The sequence below is a fragment of the Aquarana catesbeiana genome, linkage group LG01, assembly GCF_042186555.1.
Source record: "Aquarana catesbeiana isolate 2022-GZ linkage group LG01, ASM4218655v1, whole genome shotgun sequence".
Classification (NCBI taxonomy): Eukaryota; Metazoa; Chordata; class Amphibia; order Anura; family Ranidae; genus Aquarana; species Aquarana catesbeiana.
The window spans coordinates 405831230-405855140 of NC_133324.1; the positions used below are offsets into that span (position 1 = coordinate 405831230).

The 23911-nt window shown below is 40.4% G+C and overlaps 1 protein-coding gene and 1 pseudogene across 4 annotated transcripts in view; one reads left to right on the forward strand and one right to left on the reverse strand.

The window, feature by feature from the left end:
* JAK2 (Janus kinase 2) overlaps positions 1 to 21663 on the forward strand; it is a 338377-nt gene extending 316714 nt beyond the window's left edge. For all 4 annotated transcript variants that reach the window (XM_073635018.1, XM_073635011.1, XM_073635003.1 and 1 more), the window contains 3 exons: positions 1503 to 1620; positions 6208 to 6321; positions 14630 to 21663. In XM_073635018.1, coding sequence (XP_073491119.1) covers positions 1503 to 1620; positions 6208 to 6321; positions 14630 to 14737 — 340 coding nt within the window. In that variant the 3' untranslated portion in view covers positions 14738 to 21663. The remainder of the gene's footprint in view (positions 1 to 1502; positions 1621 to 6207; positions 6322 to 14629) is intronic.
* Positions 21664 to 22206: 543 nt separating this feature from the next.
* On the reverse strand, positions 22207 to 23588 carry LOC141147865 (SAP domain-containing ribonucleoprotein-like; annotated as a pseudogene).
* Between the last annotated feature and the right edge of the window lie 323 nt (positions 23589 to 23911).

Genomic DNA, 23911 nt, shown 5'->3' on the forward strand with positions numbered 1-23911 from the left:
CAAGCAGAGAATGACTTCGGAAATTTCCAAGCAGGATAAAAGGCTGGGTTCCCTAGAAAAGAAAGAAGGGGCTTGTGAATGGATTGGAGCTTATGAGATTTACCAAACCTATCCAAAATAGCCAACAAATGTTTCATAATGGGGTTAATTAGATGTGACCTATCTCTTGGTTATGACCATAACAAATTGTCTACAGATATGAGGTCGCTGTCAATAGATTCAATAGCTACCCATAAGGGTATTTCCTCTATTGAATGATATTTGGATAATATTGATATTTGTGCAGCATAGTAATAAGAGGAAAAGTTTGGTAACCCCAAACCCCCACACTTTTTGTTAAGATAAAGAGTAGACTTAGGTATATGGGGTTTAATATTACCCCAAATGAAAGACATGACTTTACTTTGTGTGAGTCTTAAGACGTATGATGGTAAAGAAACTGGGAGTACCCTGAGCAATTATAAAAATTTTGGCAATAAAGACATTTTTATAGCATTTATCCGTCCTAACCATGACAATGGGAGAGAGGACCATTGTTTCATAAGGCCTGTGGCTTGCTTCAATAGAGGTAGATAATTGTCTGCAAAAAGGTCAGAAAGTGAGGATGTAAGGTATACTCCTAAATATGGTAGTTGATGAGAGACCCAATTAAATGGTAAAGAAATTTGAGCATTTGATTTAACGGGGTTTACATATAGCCCAGAAATATGTGCAGATTTATCAAGTGTGTTTAGAAGATTGGGGGCGGAAATGTGGGGATGAGATAAGAATATTGTCCGCAAAAAGACAAAGTTTGTGTTTAAAAGTTACTTTCTCATTCTGTTTTGGGCATATGTGTTACTTGGGCAGTTGTTACTAAACTTTCTCACATCACCCCATAATATTGGCACCTCCCTATTCTGTTAATATTGAATTGAAGATGCCGTGTGCCATGTCCATAGTGGCGCACAGATTGCATTCTCCCATGCACCGAGATCGCTATAGTAAATGGGGGATTCGCGCTCTGTTCCTGATGCACCGTTTCGTAAATATGAAAATGTGCGTTGCACCTCACCGTGCGCCTCTATTGATGGCACATGGCTTTCGTAAATCGGCCCCGTTGTTCTCTGGGTGCTTACAGAAGGGAAGATCCCCATTCACTCAATTATCTATTTCAGTTCTAACACCTCAGCACACCTTCTTTTCTTTGCTCTTTGATAAGAAAATATGATTTTTTTTTAAGACTGTGTTCTTTTCTAACTCTTTTATAGCAGTTTTTTTTCTGTTACTTATAAAGAAGATGATAAAGATTTAGCCACTTATCCTATCATAAAAGTAGGGTCTGCCAGAAGCTACTTTCATTCTACAGTGTAAAAATTGTCTAATTTTCTTTCTAAGTAATGTAAGATTTGTCCTCATTTTAGACTTAATTTGATACATTTTCAGTTGAGTAGTGGACATGATGTGATTGTGCTGATCAGTCAGTTACGATTTCATTTAGCTTATGTTTGTTGTCATTGCAGGTATGCACCAGAAAGTCTGACTGAGAGCAAGTTCTCTGTGGCTTCAGATGTGTGGAGTTTCGGGGTTGTTCTCTATGAGCTGTTTACATACAGTGAAAAAAATAAGAGCCCGCCTTCGGTCAGTATGCAAAAATTTAATTTTGCTGATGTTTCATAATCTAATTTCAAACTGGCTTGCATTGATTGCAGTTGTGCTGTGTAAGCACTTATGGGTATGCCAACATTGACTGCATCAATGAAAAATTCAGCTAAAGCATACTCAGATCATTTTCTGCCTGTTCTTGTTACATGGTTAGTCTTGTTGAAGAAGTCCACCTAGTTCAACCAATAAAAGGAAAAAAAATACAATCCTATATGCACAAACCTATACCCACAGTTGATCCAGAGGAAGGAAAAAAAAAGTAAAGCATCATCCAATTTGCTTAAACAAAATCTTTGCTGATCACCCAAGAGGCAATCGGATATTCCCTGAATCATCTTTACTTCTAAATATTAGTATCCAGTTATATTATGTACATTTAGGAAAGAATCCAGGCCTTTTAGCAATCACTGAGCTGGAGAGAACCAGCTCTTGAAGGAGTCTATTCCACTTTTCACAGCTTTTACTACCCCCCTTTAATCTCCACTTCTCAAGAGAAAATGAATTAAGTTCAGCTAATCTTTCCTTATAGCTAAGCTCCTCCATGCCTCTTATCAGTTTGGTTGCTCTTCTCTGCACTTTCTCCAGTTCCCCGATATCCTTTTTGTGAACTGGTGCCCAAATCTGAACTGTGTATTCCATATGAGGTCATACTAATGATTTGTGCAGGGGTAAAATGATAACTCTCTGGAGTCTATACCACTCTTAATACAAGAGAGGGTTTGTTGACAGATTTAATCACTACATTTTAGATAAAAATAAGTTAGCCAAAAATATCACATGTTGACTGAGATGTGTAATAAAGATCAGAATATATTCAGAAGGCAATGATGTTTAATGGAAAATTCTTCTGCTAAAAAAGAAAAAGTGCCATAAATACTTTAACATTGCTAAGTACAGAATAAAAATTGTACAGAATAATATGACCACAATGTAGTTATGCAGAGCTGTAAATGTGCAGGTAGTAAGGTCAGAAATGTATTGTGTTGTGACAACAAGCAGAGCTTTCTTTTTTAATAACACAGGATCATCATGCACTGGTCGCATGACACAAATTGATACATTCCTACCAGTCGTGTCTTAAAGGGAAGGTGTACCTACTGTAATCACGGCACCAGTGTTGTAAAATGAGAAATAGTGCATTGAACATTTAGGGCTGATGCACACAGGACATTTTTGCAGCTGCTTTTTTAACGGCTTCTAAACTCCCCTCCATGTTAGCCTATGTGTCCATGCACACATAAACTGGCAGAGACATTTGGAGGCATAAGCGTTTTAGGGGCAATAGAAAAAAACGACAGCCTGTGCGTTCAGGAGCATAGGCTGTTGAGCTGAAAAAAACGTCTGATACCGCTAAAAGCTGCCAAATGCTGTTAAGCCACGTCAAGCGTTTTTTGTTTTGTTTTTTTAACATATCAAAATCAATGGTTCCCTATGAGAGCCAATTGATTTTGAATAGAAGTCGCACCAGAAGTCTGATCATAATGATCCGACTTGCAATGCAACTTGTGCACTGAGGATCTTGAAGAGGAACCCCATGCCGAAATGAAAAAAAAACGGCGGTGGGTCCCCCCCAAGATCCATACCAGACCCTTTGGTCTGGTATGGATTTTAAGGGGAACCCCCACACCAAAATAAAAAAAATGGCATGCACATTGTCCCTATGTTGACGGCCTCTTGAAGGGCCTCTTCCGGACAACCCTTGGCCGTTGGTTGTCGGGGTCTGCAGGCAGGGGGCTTATCGGAATCTGGAAGTCCCCTTTAACAAGGGGGCCCCCAGATCCAGCCCCCCACCCTTTGTGAATAAGTATGGGGTACGATGTACCCCTACCCATTTAACCAAAAAAAGTGTCAAAAATGAAAACGGTACCAGGTTTTTGACAAAGTAATTTATTAAAGCAGCTCCAGCGTCTCTTCTCATTCCGATTTCTTCTTCCTCCGGTGATGTCTTCATCCTCCCGCTGCTGGTTCTCCTCTCTCCACTGTTTTCTCTCTCCACTGTCTTCTCCTGCTGCTGGGTCTCCTCCCTCCGCTGTCTTCTCCCTCTGCCGGTATTAAAGCAGCTCCGGCTTCTCTTCTCCTTCCGATTTCTTCTCCCGCTGTCGGTTCTCCTCTCTCCGCTGTCTTCTTCCGCTGCTGGTTCTCCTCTCACCGCTGTCTTTCTCCCGCTGCTGGTTCTCCTCTCTCCGCTGTCTTCTCCCTCTGCTGGGTCTCCTCTCTCCGCTGTCTTGTCCCTCTGCCGTGTCTACTCTCTCCGCTGTCTTCTCCCTCTGCTGGGTCTCCTCTCTCCGCTGTCTTCTCCCTCTGTTCTTCCTCTGATCTTCTCTCAACGCTTTCTCTCGGTGTAATGCTAGGTCCGCCGCGTACCAATACTTATATAGCCAAGGGGCGGGGCCACCTGATGACGTCATCTGGAGGCTACGCCCCTTGTGACGTCACTGTTCCATCATGCCCCAGGAGGTAGCATCACAAGGGGCGGAGGCTCCGGATGACTTCACCGGGTGGCCCTGCCCCTTGGTAAACGGCGGCCCTAGCATTACATCGGGAGAGAGCGTCAACAGAACATCGGAAGAAGAACAGAGGGAGAAGACAGCGAAGAGAGGAGACCTGGCAGCGGGAGAAGACAGCGGAGAGAGGAGACCCAGCAGCGGGAGAAGACAGCGGAGAGAGGAGACCCGGCAGCGGGAGAAGACAGCGGAGGGAGGAGACCCGGCAACGCGAGAAGACAGCAGAGAGAGAGGAGTAGTGGAGAGAGTGGGAGTAGACAGTGGAGAGAGGAGAACCAGCAGTGGGAGAAGACAGCGGTGAGAGGAGAACCAGCAGCGGGAGAAGACAGCGGTGAGAGGAGAACCAGCAGCGGGAGAAGATAGCGGTGAGAGGAGAACCAGCAGCGGAAGAAGACAGCGGAGAGAGGAGAACCGACAGCGGGAGAAGAAATTGGAATGAGAAGAGAAGCCGGAGCTGCTTTAATACATTTCTTTGTCAAAAATAAAAACAGTACACATGTTTTTGACACTTTTTTTGGGGGTGAATGGGTAGGAGTACTACCCCCATTAGCACTCACATAGGGTGGGGGGGCGGGATCTGGCGGCCCCCTCATTAAAGGGGGTTTCCAGATTCTGATAAGCCCACCGGCCGCAGACCCCGACAACCAAAGGCCAGGGTTGTCCCAAAGGTGCTTTGGGGGGGCCCCACCCCTCCATGTTGAGGGCATGTGGCCTGGCATGGTCCAGAAGGGGGGGCTCTCGCTCATTCCCACCTCCCTTTCCTGACCTGCTGCATGCTCGGATAAGGGTCTGGTATGGATTCTGGGGGGACCCCACGCCATTTTTTTTTTTTTTTTTTTTTCATTTTGGCGTAGGGTTCCTCTTCAAGATCCTCAGCGCACAAGTCGCACCGCAAGTCGGATAATCATGATCTGACTTCTGGTGCGACTTCTATTCAAATCAATTGGCTCTAATGGGGAACCATTGATTTTGAATAGAGGCAGAGAAACTCCGCTAAAAGCCTCGCGGACTAGCGCCGGTCCTGGGGAGCTGCAGGCAGGAGTTTTTAGGCGAGGCCGCGGCTTCGGCCTAGTCTGTGGTGTCCGGCCTCGTGGACTAGGCCGAAGCCGCGGCCTCGCTTAAAAACTCCTGACCGCAGCTCTTCACCGGCGCGGTGTCAGCGATTCAAGATTTAAATCGATTTTTTCCCCAGCCCTACTTTGCAGCTCGTTTTTTCGAATGCCCTGTGTGCAGGAGCTCTTAGTCTGGGTGCACACTGATGTGAATTGGATGTGGGTTTTCCCCACATTCATTTCGCATGTCAGGAGACTCTGACTGGCTCTAAATGGAGCCGGTTCACACAGCTCTGGGACAGCTGCGGAGCGGTTTGCAGAAGAGTCCTGTGCGTATTCTGGTCCGTTTCAGGTTTGAATTCAGCCAAAAATTTGGACGGAATTCAGACCTGAATCGGTGAACAGGGACGCACCAGACCCCCTGCTGTGAGCCGATCCGCACAACAGTGTGAACCCAGCCTTAACCAATCACAAAAATAGTAAATTATATCTGCAATATCAAAGCCTACGTTTTTTTCGAGGGCATCTGTGTGGGGTAGTCTGTCCCATTACTTTTTGTCAGGTGATGATGGACCCCCTTTTGTTTACCTATTTATAATGGAGAGTTTTCCACTGCAGGCTCCTGATTGGCTGTCAAATACAGAAATTAAAAACACTATGTAGTTCTTTACAGACATCAGACTTGAAAGGTTGATTCATGAAACATGACTTAAATGAAGACTAGAAATTAAACAGTCCCTAGGTGTCAGATCCATTTACTTGACTGCATAGTTGCAACGTTTCTTGCATAGCCTTTGAAATTCAGTGTTTTATTTCACTTGTTGAAAATATTCTTTTAATTAAAATGCCAGGGAAAAGTACTCTAAAGTCCGTACATTCAGATTAGAAATTACATTTACATTATATACTGTATATGGTGACTGCATGGAGAAGAGGCAGACGTGTTCTGATTAGGATATAAACAAAAGCATTGCATTGTTTACCATAAAGCAATTTTTTATTTGTAGGAGTTTATGAGGATGATTGGAAATGATAAACAAGGACAGATGATTGTATTTCATTTGATCGAGTTACTGAAGAACAACGGGAGACTGCCACAACCAGAGGGCTGCCCTAATGAGGTATTGCATATTTACAGTATGGATTGCTGCTGTTTGGAAAAATGTTAATACTAAAGTTTTGTAGGACAATGTTTGGAATCTTGCTGTTAGGATGATTCAGTGTGCATATACATGGTATACTACAACACTTCACAGTCAAAGAAGGCTGCAGTTCTAGCACATATTAGTTCATATCAGTGTATGGGTAGAGATAATTGGATATTTTTATGGCTAACATGGTACAGCACTGTAATGCCATGTGGTAATTTTTTATAGTATATAATATTCCCTTAAAACTCCTGTACTTTAAAGAGAATCTCTTTGACACCAAGATGAATTCTTCTAACCCGATAACATTTAATTACCATACTCTACTTTAGAAGCTACCCTAGTAAGAATGCCTTTCATTCAATGAGGTATGGGTATTGGGAAAAGGGTTTTTTGCTAACCCCTGCCCTCTAACTTTAGTCTCTTCACACTTTTACACAATGGTAAAATCTTCTGAATGGGGACACTGGGCCATGATAAAAAGCTGAAAGATATTCTAGTCCTTCCAACTTTAATAAAAGCTGTAAAAAAATTCTACAGTTGGGCCGCATGGTTACAAATGCTCATTCAGAAGCCAAATAATAAATCATAAATGGAGATAACAAGACTCCAAGACTGTCCCCGTTGGAAGATTTCCCCTCTATCACTGTGTAGCCAGGAGCTGGATACCTACCTATTCCTGCAATCAGAAGATGCTGTGTGGCATTGTTTCAGGGGTAGCTGTTTCCCTCTAGTGCTCCAGTGTGGGATGTCTCGTCTCCTTTTTTAATCAGAGACGAGACAGAGCAAAGCATCTTGGGACATGTAGTCCACACGAATAGGATTCGCCCTCTGGCTGTAGTATGTGAAACTACAACTACTAGCTGGCTGATGAAGGGCAGACCGCTGGGAGGGACTATAAGAGGGGAAGGCTTGAGACCTGGCGCGCTCTCTTGGGACCAGCGTGGATCTGCATGCATGGAGGCCAGATGTCATTGCTTGAGTCACAGTCCTAAGAGATCATCATCATCATCTTCTGTTCCAGTGTGGTGAGCGGGCGATAGCCCAGTCTTATAGGCACTGTATATAGACATCATTGTCTCCTGCACTCATTACCATCTTTAGTTCAAGCATCTGTTCCAGCATATCAGACACTAAATACAGACATCTTTGCCATCCATTGTTCTGCTGTTGCTTGTAGTTCCACAGAACATCTTTGTCAGTGATCACTGTGAATTCAATTGCAGCTCTGATTTGCACATGGTATTGTCTGTTGGTTATACACCATCTATTGAATCAGCTATTTTGCTTTACTATTCAATATTTCTTGCATGCAATTAAACACCTAAGAGCTAGCTGAAGATTGACCGGATTGACACACAGCAACACAGGACTACTTTCACCTTCCTCCCCACTTCAGGGATTTGTTTTGCTGAAGCTTGTAAAGCTGCAGATCACCAAGAACACTCTCTAAGAGCAGGTTTTATTGTAATACAGTTCCTGTTTGCTAGAGTTGTACTTGTTTATCTACTGTGTTTTTCCATTTATGTGTTAAAAAGCAGTAGAGAGGGGTCTGACACTCATAAGAGTCACTCTGCTCTCCTGTAGCCTACTCACATAAACATTATATGCACTTATTTGAGTATAGAAATTATAGTGTTCAATGTTGAATGTTTGAATCTTAAAGGTGATAGTTGTTTTGCTATCAATAACATTCTTTGAGAGACAATCTTTTGAGGTGTAAACTCAAGTTGGCTCTTTGATTTCTTTTCTATTCATCTCATTGAGTAAACTATTACTGATCTAACCAGGTAGGTTAATTGGCTTCTGTCTAAATTGCCCCTGGTATATGAATGTGAGTTAGGGATCTTAGATTGTAAGCTCCTTGAGAGTAGGGACAAATGTGAATGTACAATGTATATGTAAAGCCATCTCCCCACGCCAAGGTCCTAGGTGTAATCCTGGACTCTGAACTAACCTTTCGACCCCACATTCTATCACTATCCAAAGCTTGCCGCCTCAGTCTTCGCAACATCTCCAAGATACGCCCCTTCCTAACCAATGACACCACAAAGCTTCTAATCCACTCCCTGGTCATCTCCCGCCTCGATTACTGCAACTCCCTCCTCATTGGTTTACCTCTAAATAGGCTATCCCCACTTCAGTCCATCATGAACGCTGCTGCCAGGCTCATCCACCACACAAACCGCTCAGCGTCTGCCACACCCCTCTGCCAATCTCTCCATTGGCTGCCACTCAGTCACCAAATTAAATTCAAGATACTAACTATAACTTACAAAGCCATCCACAACCTGGCCCCCAGCTACATCTCCAACCTAGTCACAAAATACCAACCTAATCGTTCTCTTCGCTCCTCCCAAGACCTCCTGCTCTCAAACTCCCTTGTCACCTCATCCCATGCTAGCCTTCAGGACTTCTCCAGAGCCTCCCCCATCCTCTGGAATGCTCTACCCCAATCCGTCCGATTTTCTCCTACTTTATCCACTTTCAGACGATCCCTGAAAACTCATCTCTTCAGAGAAGCCTATCTGGCCCCCACCTAACAACTGTACATTTATCTTCTCAATCAGCACATCACCCATAGTTATTACCTCTTGTATCTCTTGACCTTCCCTCTTAGATTGTAAGCTCTAAGGAGCAGGGCCCTCTGATTCCTACTGTATCAAATTGTATTGTATTTGTACTGTTTACCCTCAAGTTGTAAAGCGCTACGTAAACTGTTGGCGCTATATAAATACTGTATAATAATAATAATAATAATAATAATAAAGCGTTGCGCAAATTGATGGCGCTATAGAAGTACCCCTAAATAATAACCAATTCTGGTGTATTTTCTTATTTCTGCTGTTATCTAGTGGAAAAACTGTTTAAACCCAGAGTGTCAAAGGTGGCAGAGGACTCACAGGGTCAGGGCAACCAGAGGGGTACTAATTTATCTTGCGACCCTCAAGAGGGAAGCGCTCCAACTGTTCTGGGTGCCAATCCAAAATGTGGGATTTTCATTTACTTTTACTTTCACTTTTACTAAACGTGACACATAGAGGATGTATCTCACTAATGGGGGCACAGACCGCAGTAAAGAAAGCTAATGTGTTCTAATCCCTCTCCACTCTGTTCAAAACTAAAAATAAAAAGTTTTGTCTTTAGTTATTTAATTGTATTTATGCCATAGAAAGCATTGCAACCACAGCATTTTCTTTTGTATTAAGTAATTAAACACATGAGTACTGGACTGGAGTTTTTTCCAGATTGAATTTTAATTGAGGTTTATTAAGATGTCCTTGGAGTCTGCTCTATAAAAAATATGGGAACTTTTGCATGCCAAACTTGACCTTGTTTATATACTCTGAAAATTGTGGCATACCATTTTCAAAATTACAACAGGTAAAATTTAATTTTCCTGGGAAAGTAGATTTCAAAATTATAATAACATTTGCAATATCAAAAAGCAGTACACTCCAGGATATCCAAAATCGCCTACCTAAATGCCTTAGTGGGGTGCATGCTGTAATTAAATGTGTTCTGTGCTTTTGTCTCAAGCCTAGTTTTTATCCACACTCCATTTGTGTGTATCCACATACAGTGCCTTGAAAAAGTGTCCATACCCCTTGAAATTTTCCACATTTTGTCATGTTACAACCAAAAGTGTAAATGTATTTTATTGGGATTTGATGTGATAGACCAACACAAAGTGGCACATAATTATGACGTGGTAGGAAAATGATAAATGCTTTTCAAATTTTTTTACAAATAACTATGTGAAAAGTGTGGCGTGCGTTTGTATTCAGCCCCCTTTTACTCTGATTCCCATAACTAAATACTAGTGGAACCAATTGCCTTCAGAAGTCACCTAATTAGTAAATAGAGTCCACCTGTGTGTAATCTCTGTATCAATACAGCTGTTCTGTGAAGCCTTCAGAGGTTTGTTAGAGAACCTTACTGAACAAACCGCATCATGAAGGCCAAAAAACACACCAGACAGGCCAGGGATAAAGTTGTGGAGAAATTTAAAGCAAGGTTAGGTTATAAAAAAAAAATATCCCAAGCTTTAAACCTCTCATGGAGCACTGTTCAATCCATCTTCCAATAATGGAAAGAGTATGATACAACTGCAAACCTACCAAGACATGGCCGTCTACCTAAACTGACAGGCCGGTCAAGGAGAGCATTAATCAGAGAAGCAGCCAAGAGGCACATTGTAAGGAGCTGCAGAGATCCACAGCCCAGGTGGGGGAATCTGTCCGCAGGACAACTATTAGTCGTGCGCACCACAAATCTGGCGCTCATGGAAGAGTGGCAAGAAGAAAGCCATTGTTTGAAAGAAAGCCGTAAGAAGGCCCGTTTGCAGTTTGCAAGAAGCCATGTGGGGGACACCGCAAACGTGGAAGAAGGTGCTCTGGACAGATGAGACCAAAATTGTAACTTTTTGGCCTAAAAGCAAAACGCTATGTGTGGTGGAAAACTAATACTGCACATCACCCCGAACACACCATCCCCACCGTGAAACATGTTGGTGGCAGCATCATTTTGTGGGGATGCTTTTCTGCAGCAGGGACAGGGAAGCTTGTCAGAGTTGATGGGAAGATGGATGGAGCAAAATACAGGGCAATCTTAGAAGAAAACCTGTTAGAGTCTGCAAACGACTTGAGACTGGGGCCGAGGTTCTCCTTCCAGCAGGTCAACGACCCTAAACATACAGCCGGAGCTACAATGGAATGGTTTAGATCAAAGCATATTCATGTGTTAGAATGGCCCAGTCAAAGTCCAGATCTAAATCTAATTTAGAATCTGTGGCAAGACTTGAAAATTGCTGTTCACAGACTCTGCTCCCCATCCAATCTGACAGAGCTTGAGCTATTTTGCAAAGAAGAATGGGCAAAAATGTCACTCTCTAGATGTGCAAAGCTGGTAGAGAAATACCCAAAAAGACTTGCAGCTGTAATTACAGTGAAAGGTGGTTCTACAAAGTATTGACTCAGAGGGGCTGACTACAAATGCACACCACACTTTTCACATATTTATTTGTAAAAAAAAATTTGAAAACCATTTATCATTTTCCTTCCACTTCACAATTATGTGCTACTTTGTGTTTGTCTATCATACAAATAAAATACATTTACGTTTCTGGTTGTAATGTGATAAAATGTGGAAAATGTCAAGGGGTATGAATACTTTTCCAAGGCACGGTATCTAGATCAGTGCTGTAGAATTTTTCTAGAAATTGTATTGCCCTCTTTTTATAGATTCTTTTTTTTTTTTTTTTTTTTTTTTTTTTTTTTTTTTTTTTTTGGTAAATTCTATTTATTGCTTTTAAACAGTTATACAGCAATACAGTGTAACACTTTTTTCAAGTCTTGCAAGGTAATGCCATAATGTGCTAGTATGCATTGCATACTAGCACAATTATGTGAAACTTGCCTGAAAATGAAGCCCTCCAGCAATGCGTTGTCATCGCTTCCATCTTCACCCAGTCTTCCTTCCAGGTTTGAGGACTGAGCGTGTGGCCGGAGAAGCCGCAATGACATCACTCCCGCACATGCTCGCAGCAGCCGCCGTTCATGGCACAGGACTCTGAAGGAACAGCGCGGTATGCCGTTCCTTCAGAGCACATGTGCCAGTGACATATTTAATGAAAATTAAATGTCTCCTAAACGGTATAGGTAAAAGTCATGCATGGGAGTTTACTCCCACTTTAATAAGTCATCAATCATAGTTGCATATTGGAATAGGAGAAATCAGTAGTGCTACTTGCCAGCAATAAAGGAGCCAGTACACAGGTAGAATCACAGGGCAATAATACAAACAACTTCTAACGAAGCATCAGAGGCCGCACAACAGCGGACGGTAGCCCGAAAATGAATGGAAAGACTAATGGTGAACCTGGCAGATGAACATAGGCAGAAAATCATATGGCCATATCAGGACTTTCAAGCCACACTGATCAAACGTTATCAAATTTGTTGCAGCACCCCCTGCTGTTGTAGGTGGCCTTAGGGCCAGTTCACACCAGGATGTGTTCTGGGTGCTTTTCTGCATGCACATTTTTGCTGCGTTTTGATGCAGTCCAGTGCATTTTTTCATCCTTTTTTTTTCTTTACCTAAAATAAGGACATGTGCATTTAGGTGCGCTCCAGTGTGTTTTTGATGCGTTTTACTGCGTTCCAGTACAGAAAAAATGCAGCATGTTCTACTTTTTTTTTTTTTCTGGAACGCACTGGAGCTGACTGCACTACTTTCCATGCATTTTTGATTCAGAAAAAAAACGCACTGGACTGCATGTGGTGTGAACTGGCCCTTATACAATAGGAGAATAGCTGAATTTACCAAAGATTTGCAATTGTTTAACCACTTCAACCCTGGAAGAATTTACCCCCTTCCTGACCAGAGCACTTTTTGCACTGCGTCGCAATTGCGCGGTTGTGCGACGTGGCTCCCAAACAAAATTGACATCCTTTTTTTCCCACAAACAGAGCTTTTTTTTGGTGGTATTTGATCACCTCTGCGGTTTTTATTTTTTGTGCTATAAACAAAATAGCGACAATTTTGAAAAAAAACACATTATTTTTTACTATTTGCTATAATAAATATCCCCAAAAAATATATTAAAAAACATTTTTTTTCCTCAGTTTAGGCCGATACGTATTCTTTTACATACTTTTGGTAAAAAAAAAATTGCAATAAGCGTTTGATTGGTTTGCGCAAAAGTTATAGCGTCTACAAAATAGGGGATAGTTTTATGGCATTTTTATTGATAATTTTTTTTTTTTACTAGTAATGGTGGCGATCAGCGATTTTTATCTTGACTGCAACATTATGGCGGACACATCGGACAATTTTGACACATTTTTGGGACCGTTGGCATTAATACAGCGATCAATGCTATAAAATTGCTTTGATTACTGTAAAAATGTCACTGGCAGTGTAGGGGTTAACCACTAGGTGGCGCTGTAGGGGTTAAGTGTGTCCTAGGGAGTGATTCTAACTGTGGGGGGGAGGGGCTGTGTGTGACATATCACTGATCACCGCTCCCGATTACAAGGAGCGTGGTCAGTGTCATTAGGCAGAACGGGGAGATGCATGTTTACATTAGCATCTCCCCGTTCTTCCTCACCGCGAGACGATCGCGGGTATGCCCGCGGACATAGAGTCCGCGGGACCCGCGATCCCGGTCACGGAGCTCCCGGTGTGCGCGCACGTGAGCCGCCTCTTAAAGGGCAACGTACAGGTACATTAATCTGCCTGTACGTGCCCTTCTGCCGCAGTATATCTGCGTGAGGTGGTCGGGAAGTGGTTAAAGTTGGTGACTTCCATTTTTGTACAATCATTTTCCTAGTGTGAAACAATAACACTTTGAGCAATGTTCTAGATGATTTTCTTAGGTCTAAGGGTTCAACGAGTCCCAAGAAGACTGTACAACATATCTTGGGGCACTTGAATAGTTGTTACAGCAGAAATAAATGGGACATGGGACCATTAATGCCCTATTTCAGGACATGCCCAAAACACGGGCAGAAAATCTGTGTTTGGGCAAGACCATCTCCAGCACACAGCATTTTGATCAGCAGATTATTTACGAAGTTTGGCAGGAGTAAGGTAATTTCTGTGCACAATTTTAAACTGTACCAATCTATCCCTGGTGGAGTTTAAATGAATAAACCTGTATTCTCACATATCATCCCAGTCATCATTGTCTATATAGGCATGTCCAGAAGTCAGGCTTCCCTTCATTTAATGATACCATTGAAGGGCGGAAATAGCAAAGCCTTATATAACACTGAGTGGGCCCCAGACAACCTGTCCTCTTGCAGCATGGTCTCCAGACCTGTTTAAACAAAAGGAGGCCAAACTGAGAGAGGCAAGCATGCCAAAGCTGGAGGTATATAAAAGAAATACCAATTCTGCAAGGTGTACCAGACTTTTAATTGTTCAAGAGGGAAATTTGCCTGCAAAAAACACATTTTTAAGGTTCTTAGTACCTCTGGATGCCCAGAGAGCAGGGTCTTGGAGCTGGATGAGGTGGCGGAGATGCAGATTACTCCTTAATGGAGTGTGAGGGGACCAGCATTTAGCCGAGGATGAAGGAAGCACTTGGGTCTTGTCCCACACCCAAATGGTTGCCTTCATAGTAAGTGGATATGGTGCTGTACACCCTTGTTATAACAGGGATTGTAGTGCTTCTCTTTTTATGGATTATTTATTTACAGTTTTTATCAAAGCCCCCACACAATATAGAACCACTCAGTATATTTAAATTTGACATTTCTTTTTCTTACTTTTTCAGATCTACCAATTCATGACAGAATGCTGGAACAATGCTATTAACCTGCGTCCTTCCTTTAAAGAGCTCACTGTAAAAGTTGAAAGAATCCGGGAGTCTATGGGAGCATGAGTATAGCACAAATTGCTGGAAAAATGCATGGAACTACTGTATTATGGCGGACAGAATGAGATACACCATATGGCAAATCTGTATGGAATGTGCAGGTCATACTAGCTTTTGCTATGAAGAGTGCAAAAATGGCTTGTACAATCTCTGCAGACTCAATTGTACTTTGGATCAGAAAGCAAACTTTATTTTTTTTCTTAATGGAGGGATCACCATTACTTTGCATATGTTGCAAACCACAAAATTCAAGCAAAAAGGACACTGCCATGTTTAGTCAGTGCAGCGAGGTTGCATCTTCATCACGTTTGAAGAAATTAAGATGTGTTTTGTATTTTTGTCATGAAATGCACAGAATATTTGTACAGTTGGCAACAAACTTTACATTTAGTTTCACCATTTTTCTAAGGGCTTATGTTAAACCTAAAACATGTTCCTTGGTTGAATTTAGCTCATATTGAACATATGGATTTGTGTGTGTGTCTGTGTCTGTATGTATATGTGTATATATATATATATATATATATATAAAAATTATAATCGTTTTGTATACATGGAACAGAATAAGATATTTAATGATCTTTGAAAGAACTAGCGAGATATACATATAAAAGTTACCCTTTTGCTAGCTTCATGTGTCCTGCTCAAATGGCACAACACACTGGGCATTTGGCATTATTTGTGTAGTCCAATAAGTGCTTTTTTTGGAGATTTAAAACCGGAGACGCCTACAGTTCTAAAATATAATTTTTTTTATGCTTTTAAACCCTACTGAAAGTGATTTCAGCCATGTGTTTAGTGGTCTCCCTTTTACGCTTGTCCCATGAATTAAAAAATGTAGTTTACATTTTTTTAAAAGATAATTGATATTGTGGCTGTCAAGGGTTCATGTTGCTTGGCACATACACTGCACATTGCTGACGCTACGCTGTCATTGGGTAGCTGACTTTTTATTACTAGGTAAGGTTTGTTAAAGTGGTACCAAATCCATTAAATCTCTAATATTTTTAAAATGTATATATGATGATAAAATCAATCCAGGGTTGATCACATGGAAATTAATCTAAGTACCACCTTTTACTCCGGGGTCATGAGATGCCCTTAACTTGCGCCACACCACACTGTAAAATACATGGGAGGAGCAAGCAGTAAACTCACACAGCCTGCATATGTCACTGCAGAAACTTCCATCCCTTTTCCCATGGCTGCTCAGTGCTGATTGGTGCTTTTGTGGTCATCTGATTTAAAAATAAAATCTAATTTTATATAAAACCATCCAGTAAACAGTGTTAAAAGCATTTTTGCTGGGAGCTGCCCCACATGCCTCTGCAGGCAGATCCTGGTGTAAAGAAAAGTTATGTCAGTCATCCTCCCGGCTCCACACCCGAATCAATATCTGCTTGTTATCATGTAGGGGGAAGGAGGGTTAAAAGATGTCATACAAACAGTTGGAACCACCCTGTAAGATGAATAACAAAGTAATGTGGGGCGGCTTGGGGAGAAAATGAGGAAGTGAAAACTTCCATAAGGGAAATGGCGAAGCATGTGCACTGCAAGTGGCAACACAGCAACCAGAGATGGGGGAAGTCTATTGAAAAAGAAGGATCAACCAGATATTTACAATAAATGAAAATATACATTTTTGAAAGCTTCAGCAGACAGGTAGCAGACATCATTTTATACTATAAAGCACAAAGAAAATATTTGAGTTTAATCTCTTGACCCCCAGGCAAATTTTTACATTAAAATGGTGGGTGTTAAAATTTTTTGTTGTATGTTATTTGCACAGAAGCTTTTCAAACGCAAACGTTTTGAATAAAATACACTTTAATGGATTTTGGTGAATACAAACACAATATATTACCCAGTTATTTAACAAAACCTAAATGATGTTATGCTGAGCATATAGATCCCAAACATGTTATGATTTAAAGTTGCGCACATGTGTGGAATGGCGACAAACTATGGTACGTTAAATTATCCATAGGCAACTATTTAAAAGCCTTTAGAGGTTACCAGTTTAGAATAACACAGGTCTGGCCCTAGAATTATTGCTCTTACTCTCGACATTCGCAGTGATACCTCACATGGGTGGTGCATTTACCGTTTACATATCCATGCAGGACCTGCGTTCACATTTACGGGGGTCAGGGGCACTTAAAAATGTTTTATTTTATTATTTATTTTATTTAAAAAAAAATTTACACTGTCCATTTTTTTTTTTTTTAATTCAACTTTACTGCTATTACAAGGGATGAACTACATCCCTTGTGATAGCATGGGCTGTGAAAGGTCCTCTTTTTGGAGAGATCGGGGGTCTGAGACCCCCGATCTCTCCTCTGGCCTCCAAAGCTGCCGAGCAAACTGAGATTGGTTGCTGTACATGCCAGTAATGGCTTATCAAGAAATAAGCCGGAAGTGATGAAATTCTCATCCATTCTGGTTTCTGACGTCACACAGTGTAACAATATCAGTTCTTGGTGTATGCAAGGAAGCGGATGCTGCTGGTCAGATTGGTCTTGGGCTTCCCAATGGGACAGGAAAGGTGGGGCCAGGAAGGGGAGGGCCCCCCTTCCGCTGCCTGTAAAAGTCATGTAGTAGGGATGCATAGCCACTGTATCGCTTTTACATGAATCGCCGGCTGAAAAAAACAGTACCGGGATCATGCTTGTAGCCACAACCATAATCCTGGTATAACCACCTCAATATGAGACAGTATATACAGCGGTATTGAGATGGGTAATGAAGAATTCCAGGTAAAGCATAAATGGGCCAGTGCATTGAGAGCACATTTTCACTCCCATGGGCAACATCAGACTCTTGTAGATCCCTGTTCACCTGAAATTTATTGTTCTGTGCATGTTAAGTGAAATCCTTCATAGCACGATAGGCAGAGTTGTTGGAAGTCTTTAAAACGGGCATTATTCCAGTTACCCAAATGGATAACCCCATGAGCCTCTGGTGTTGATCCAGATCTATACATATGTCAAATTGTCATTATTCTTTCTTAAGTGACCGTACTAGGCAAGAGTGCCCCACTTCATTAGGTCTAATTGAATTTGTGTATACAAAAAGGGTAAAAATAATTTAATGTAAGCACTTGCATTTTTAGAGCAATTTAGGTTAACCCAATTGCTAAAGATCTGTATTGTATAATTTGTTCCCAAAAAGAGAAGCCGCAAACAAAATGACTAGTCACGAGTATTGCCTGTGGGCTGCCTGCAGCTGATCTTTCCTTCATTACATCTATCATGACTTGTTCTGCACTGTGTCTGTGTGTGACGATTGCTCTCTTGGTAGAGGAGCAAGGCATTCATTCATCATGTTGGTGTGTTACTTGATGACTAGTGAGGTAATTGTTAGGAGGAAGCAGCAGAAATGGTAAAGAAAGCCCAGATACACAGAATGAAGCAGGGGGGTGCTTGCAGTACAGGTCCTTTTAAGTACAGCTACATTTTCATTAAGCCTATAGGAAAAAGTGATCTTACTTCAAATCTCCTGACTAGTAGCCAGAGACAGCATTGTCTTAGATGATATCCCACTGCAGATAAGAGGCTGGAGGAACAGGAGTGTCTAGACACAGTCTAATGTCAGGAACTAAACTGCTGTGTTTTACTAAACATTCAGGGCAAAAAGCTAGAAGGTATTGCTTAGGCAAAATTACTCTGCATAATTCTATATTCTTCATAAGCTGCCTTAACTGATTTTCTATCCAAAACAAAAAACTTGCTTGTTGTAAAATGACATTTAAAAGGCCTTTTCACTCAGCACTTTGCTATATAAAATGTCAGCAGTGGATTTTGTTATGAGATGAATAATATTTGTTTTGTAACATGATCTTAAAATTATGTGTCTGTCAAAACTATAGTTTACGTTAAAGAAAAAGTGAGTTTTGCCTTTTCCGCTATTAAAATGTCTCCAATCCTAAGACCTATAATTCATACAATGAAGAAGCCAGTCATTAATAACATTACTAATCTTACCATAATCTGTGCTTGGAACTACCTGCAGCATCATGCCTGCATGGTGACCTGGGTAGGCAGCAAATGGCAAAAAATGTGGGCACAGTTGGGTCTGGAGAGCACATTTTGTTTTTGAAGGTTTATCTTTTTCTTAGAACCCCTTCCATTCAGCTGTTTGCAGAGTTTTAAACGGCATCACTGAAAACTGCTCTGACCTAATTTCATGCTGTTCCTGGTCAATTGGTACTACAAAACAACAAACCATAAATGTGTATAATTTTCAATCTGCTGCTGTTAATCTGTCAATCTGTCTGGTAGGTCAGTTACAAAGATGTGTATGTGTGTAAAGTGTTCAGTGTGCATGTAGGTGGTGCTCAAGTCTTTCAGAAGGAGATACCATACATTACCTGACCTTCTCAGAACATATTCTACCATCGCTGAAAGTATAATCAGCTATTTGCTCACTATAAATTGTTAATTGCATTTGGCCCCAGCTGTTGGGAGTAAATAACCAGTATTTTAAGCAAACCATATTTTTTAATTTGAACGATGAACACACATCGTAGAGAAAAAGTACAAGTCCGGTGCAGTCACTACTCTGGCTGTCAAATATTCAGTTTTTCTTCTCTTGTATTGTATAAAGTAGTGGCACCCTTCATCCTCCAAATCTCCAAACCAGCAGTGAGTTTGCAAAGCAGTAAACCTTGCTGAACAATGTTTCCAGTGACTGGAAAATGAGAATATAGTCATAATAATTTACCCTGTAGACCCTGCATGTGTTGATATTTGGCCTACAGCCCAGCCTTTTCTGACTGATCCAGCTGTTTGTTTAACAATGGAAACAGCGGGCTGATTTACTAAAGGCAAATAGACTGTGCACCTTGCACATGCAGTTGCTCCAGAGCTTAGACCCCTTTCACACTGAGGCGCTTTTTCAGGTCCTTTCATGCTAAAAAAGCTCCTGAAATTTGCTTCCCATTAATATCAATGGATGCTTTCACACTGGGGCTGGGCGGGGGAAAAAAGTCCTGCAAGCAGCATCTTTGGAGCATGTTTGGAGCCCTTAAAGTGTCTCAAAAATGCCCCTGTCCATTGAAATAAATGGGAAGCGCTTCAAAAGTGCCTGAAAAACGAATGAAAAGCGTCGCAAAATGGTTTTAAGTCATGTGACCGTAAAAAAAGCGCACCAATAACGCTGCAAAAGCAATTGAAAAGTGCCATAAAAAACGCCTGTTGTGATGTGCAGTTTTCGAGCGCCTCAGTGTGAAAGGGGTCTTAGCGAATGAGGTAAAGCTCTGAATCCATCATCCAATCATGTGCAAGCAAAAATTCTTTTTTTTTTTTTTTTTTTTTCTTTTTTTTTTCTTGCATGTGATTGGGTATTGTTTGTAAAGCTTCACTTTACTTCATTTACTAGGTTCTGGAGCAACTGCACTTGCACAGTCTATTTGCCTTTAGTAAATCAACCCCAGTGTGATCTGATTTTCTATTCTTTCTGAATGATGGCCAAGCACATGACAATACAATAAGGAACTGCACCAGTTACAAATTAGGTCTAAAACAAATAGTGGGCACGTTTAGGTGATAGAGTAACCTTTTCTATACAAAAGTAAAAACCAAAAGCACAAAAAGGTAATCAGATTGTCTGAAGGGGTCCTAACAGAATGTTTCCAAAAGCCTGATTTCACACTTTCTTTTAGTAGCAGATAAATAAATTACAATGGGACTTTCTTTTTAAATAATGAAATCAATATTTTTTTTCTTGGAAAATATTTTGACAGTTTCACTTTTTTTGTAGGAAGCTGCCCTGATACGTTTAAAATATTTCAACATAATGATAATTAAAAATACAACAAATCAGTTTTTTAATTTACAAAAACATTATTTATGCCATTGTAAACCTGGTCTAATTTTTTTTTTCAATAGAGGGTGAGATAGGTAGTGAAAAATCAGTCTCTGATCTTAATAAATAGGCCTCTATATGTCTTTTCCCTCCCCATCCTGAAGGGCATTTACTTGAGCAGTAGTTGCGTGAAAACAACAGTACAAATCAATATATTCATGTATATTGATATAATTACCTCAAAATATTGTTGATATTTTATTTAAATAGAATTTACAATTGTCAGTGCCAGTATGAAAGTCTTTAGCAGACGTATTTTGTTTTTATATTTGTGTTTAGATTGCCACAAATACTGATTGGGCAGTCATTTCTTTTCTTGCATCACATTTATCTATATGCTGTGTAAATATATTACCATTTTTATTGCTGCCCAATATTATTGTATATAGCTCAAAACTCTGTACATTTTTTTTTTTGGGATTTGTACAAGTAACTTGTTTTCCCATGCATCCTCAGACTTGCTACTGTTTGAAATTTTAAGTGAGAGAGCAACTTAACTGTAAAGCATTGTATAAAAATGGATTGTTAAATATATTTTGCGTTGTGTAAAATAACTCAGGGATTTGTAGATATTTATACATAATTTCAGATCTTCCAAAGGCAAAAGTAAAAAAAAAAAAAAATGAATAACTTTGTTGGTTTATGAATATTACACTTTGCTAAATGAAGTGGGGAATTTTTACTTACTAGTGAACTTTTTTTTCATGGACAAAAAGATTGCAGTTCTGATTTTATTTTTATTATATCAATACTAATGAAGCAGAAGCGTTGATGGCTTTTTTTATTTTATTTTATTTTTTTTATAAAACGTTAAGTATGCCATGTATGCCTTTTTAAATAAAGCTTAGGCAACCTGTAGCTCTGCAGCTTTTCAAAAGTACATCTTCCGTCATGCTTTCTTTGCTATCAAAAATACACAGCTTGCCTATTGCTTTTCTGAATGTTAATGACTGGCAATCACCTCATAGGAAAATGTGTAAATCATGCTTGTTAAGATGTATATATTTTACATTTTATAGGTGTGACAATATAAAAATGTTTTGCATTTATTAAAAACATGTTAAGGATTTTGTTTTACATGTGTCTTCTTTGTAAATGCTGCTTGAGAAATAATACTTTCACTGTTATTTTACATTTCTATCAGTTGATCAGTTAAACTACTGTTTAGAAGTTGCTATATACAGTATATCCACAAGGTGGCACTCTGCACAAGGAAAGTTAACCCTTTTTCCCTTTTTTTTTTTGTTCTACACTAGTCTCTATTTATTCTTCCTTCCCTAATATTACAGTGGGGAAAATTATTTGATCCCCTGCAAATGTTATAAATTTGCCCACTTACAAAGAAATGAAGGGTCTATAATTTTTATCATAAGTGTATTTTTAATAGCGACAGAATATCAACTAAAAATCCAGAAAAAACACATGATACAAGTGTTCTCAATTGAGTTGCAGTTCAGTGAGTAAATTAAAATAAAGTATTTGATCCCCAAGCAAAACATGACTTAGTACTTAGTGTAGAAACCCTTGTTGGCAAGCACAGAGGTAAGACATTTCTTGTAGTTGGTTACCAGGTTTGCATACATCTCAGGAGGGATTTTGGTCCACTCTTCTTTACAGATCTTCTCTAAATCCTTAAAGTTTCTTGGCTGTCTCTTGGCAACTCAAAGTTTCAGCTCCCTCCATAAATGTTCTATAAGATTAAGGTCTGGAGACTGGCTAGGCCACTCCATGACCTTAATGTGCTTCTTCTTGAGCCACTCCTTTGTTGCCTTGATAGTATACTTTGGGTCATTGTCATGCTGGAAGTCTCATCTACGACCCATCTTCAGTGTTCAGGCTGAGGGAAGAAAGTTCTCATGCAATATTTTACAATACATGGCCCTGTCCATTGGCCCCTCAATGCGGCAAAGTCTGCCTTTACCTTTAGCAGAGAAACCGCCCCAAAGCATATTGTTTCTACCACCATGCTTGACTGTAGGCTCATCTGACCACAGCACTTTCTCCCAGTCCTTTTCTGAATCATTTAGTTTATTCAATTTTTAATTTTTGTTTTTAAAAGTAAAAAAAAATCAAATCAAGAATAAGAAATATATTTTACAATACTAAGTAGAAATGCACAAAAACGAATTGGTGGATTAGGCAGATAAGAATGACTAAACCAGGCGAAAACCCTCTGATCTTTTCCTCTTCTTTGCCTCAGTATCATCAGAAATGGATGCAGAGTTTGTTACTTTACCAACATGTTACTTTCTTTTCTTTAGCTTTTCATCATCTTCAGTCTTTTTTTGTGATTTTTTTTTTTTTTTTTTTTTTTTTTTTTTGTGATTTAAAAACGCTAAGACCGAACCTTTGGTCTGTCTCTAAGTTTATCAACATTCACCAGGGATTTTACACCTGTGATATGCCCTTTCTGCTCAGTGGAAAGACCAAACCATATAGCACAAGCTGTCTTTTTGCTATCCAAATTGTCAGGAAGATTAAATCTTTCAGCTCTTTTCTGATGTCTTATCAGCCTCAGACATCCCATTTTTTATCTTCACTTTTGTCGCTGTTTCTATTTGTTCTGGTTTGCCAGAAGGCTGCTCTTTCTTCTCAGGTACATCTACAGGTTTTTGCTCTTCCTGTTTCATCACCTAGAACATCATCTTCATTGGCCTCTTCTTCAGCGTGTTCCTCTAGATATGCTTGAAGCCTGAAGATCAGGTCACTCTTATTCCCTTTCATGTCCAAACCTCGGGCTAGACAATACCTGTTTAAGCTCTGCCAGCTTCAGCCTGTGAATGTCTACAGTTTCCGCCATGTTTCTTTCATGCCTCCATTTCTCTGAATCATTTAGATGTTCGTTGGCAAACTTCAGAGGGACCTGTACATGTGCCTTCTTAAGGAGAGGGACCTTGCAGGCGCTGCAGGATTTCAATCCATGGCAGCGTATTGTGTTACCAATGGTTTGTTTGGTGACTGGTCCCAATTGCCTTGAGATCATTGACAAGGTCTTACCGTGTTGTTCTGAGCTGACCCCTCACTTTTCTCATAATCATCCTTACCCCATGAGGCGGTATTGATGGGTATTTTGATGGGTATTTTGTATTTCTTCTATTTACAAATAATCGCTCCAACAGTTGTCTCCTTCTCACTAAGCTTCTTTCTGATGGTCTTGTAGCCCATTCCAGCCTTGTACACATCTACAATCTTGTTCCTAACTTCCTTTTGGCAGCTCTTTGGTCTTGCCCATGATGGTGAGGTTTGAATGGAAAAAAGATTCTATGGACAGGTGTCTTTTATACACATAACAAGTTGTTGTTAGAAGCACCTTCT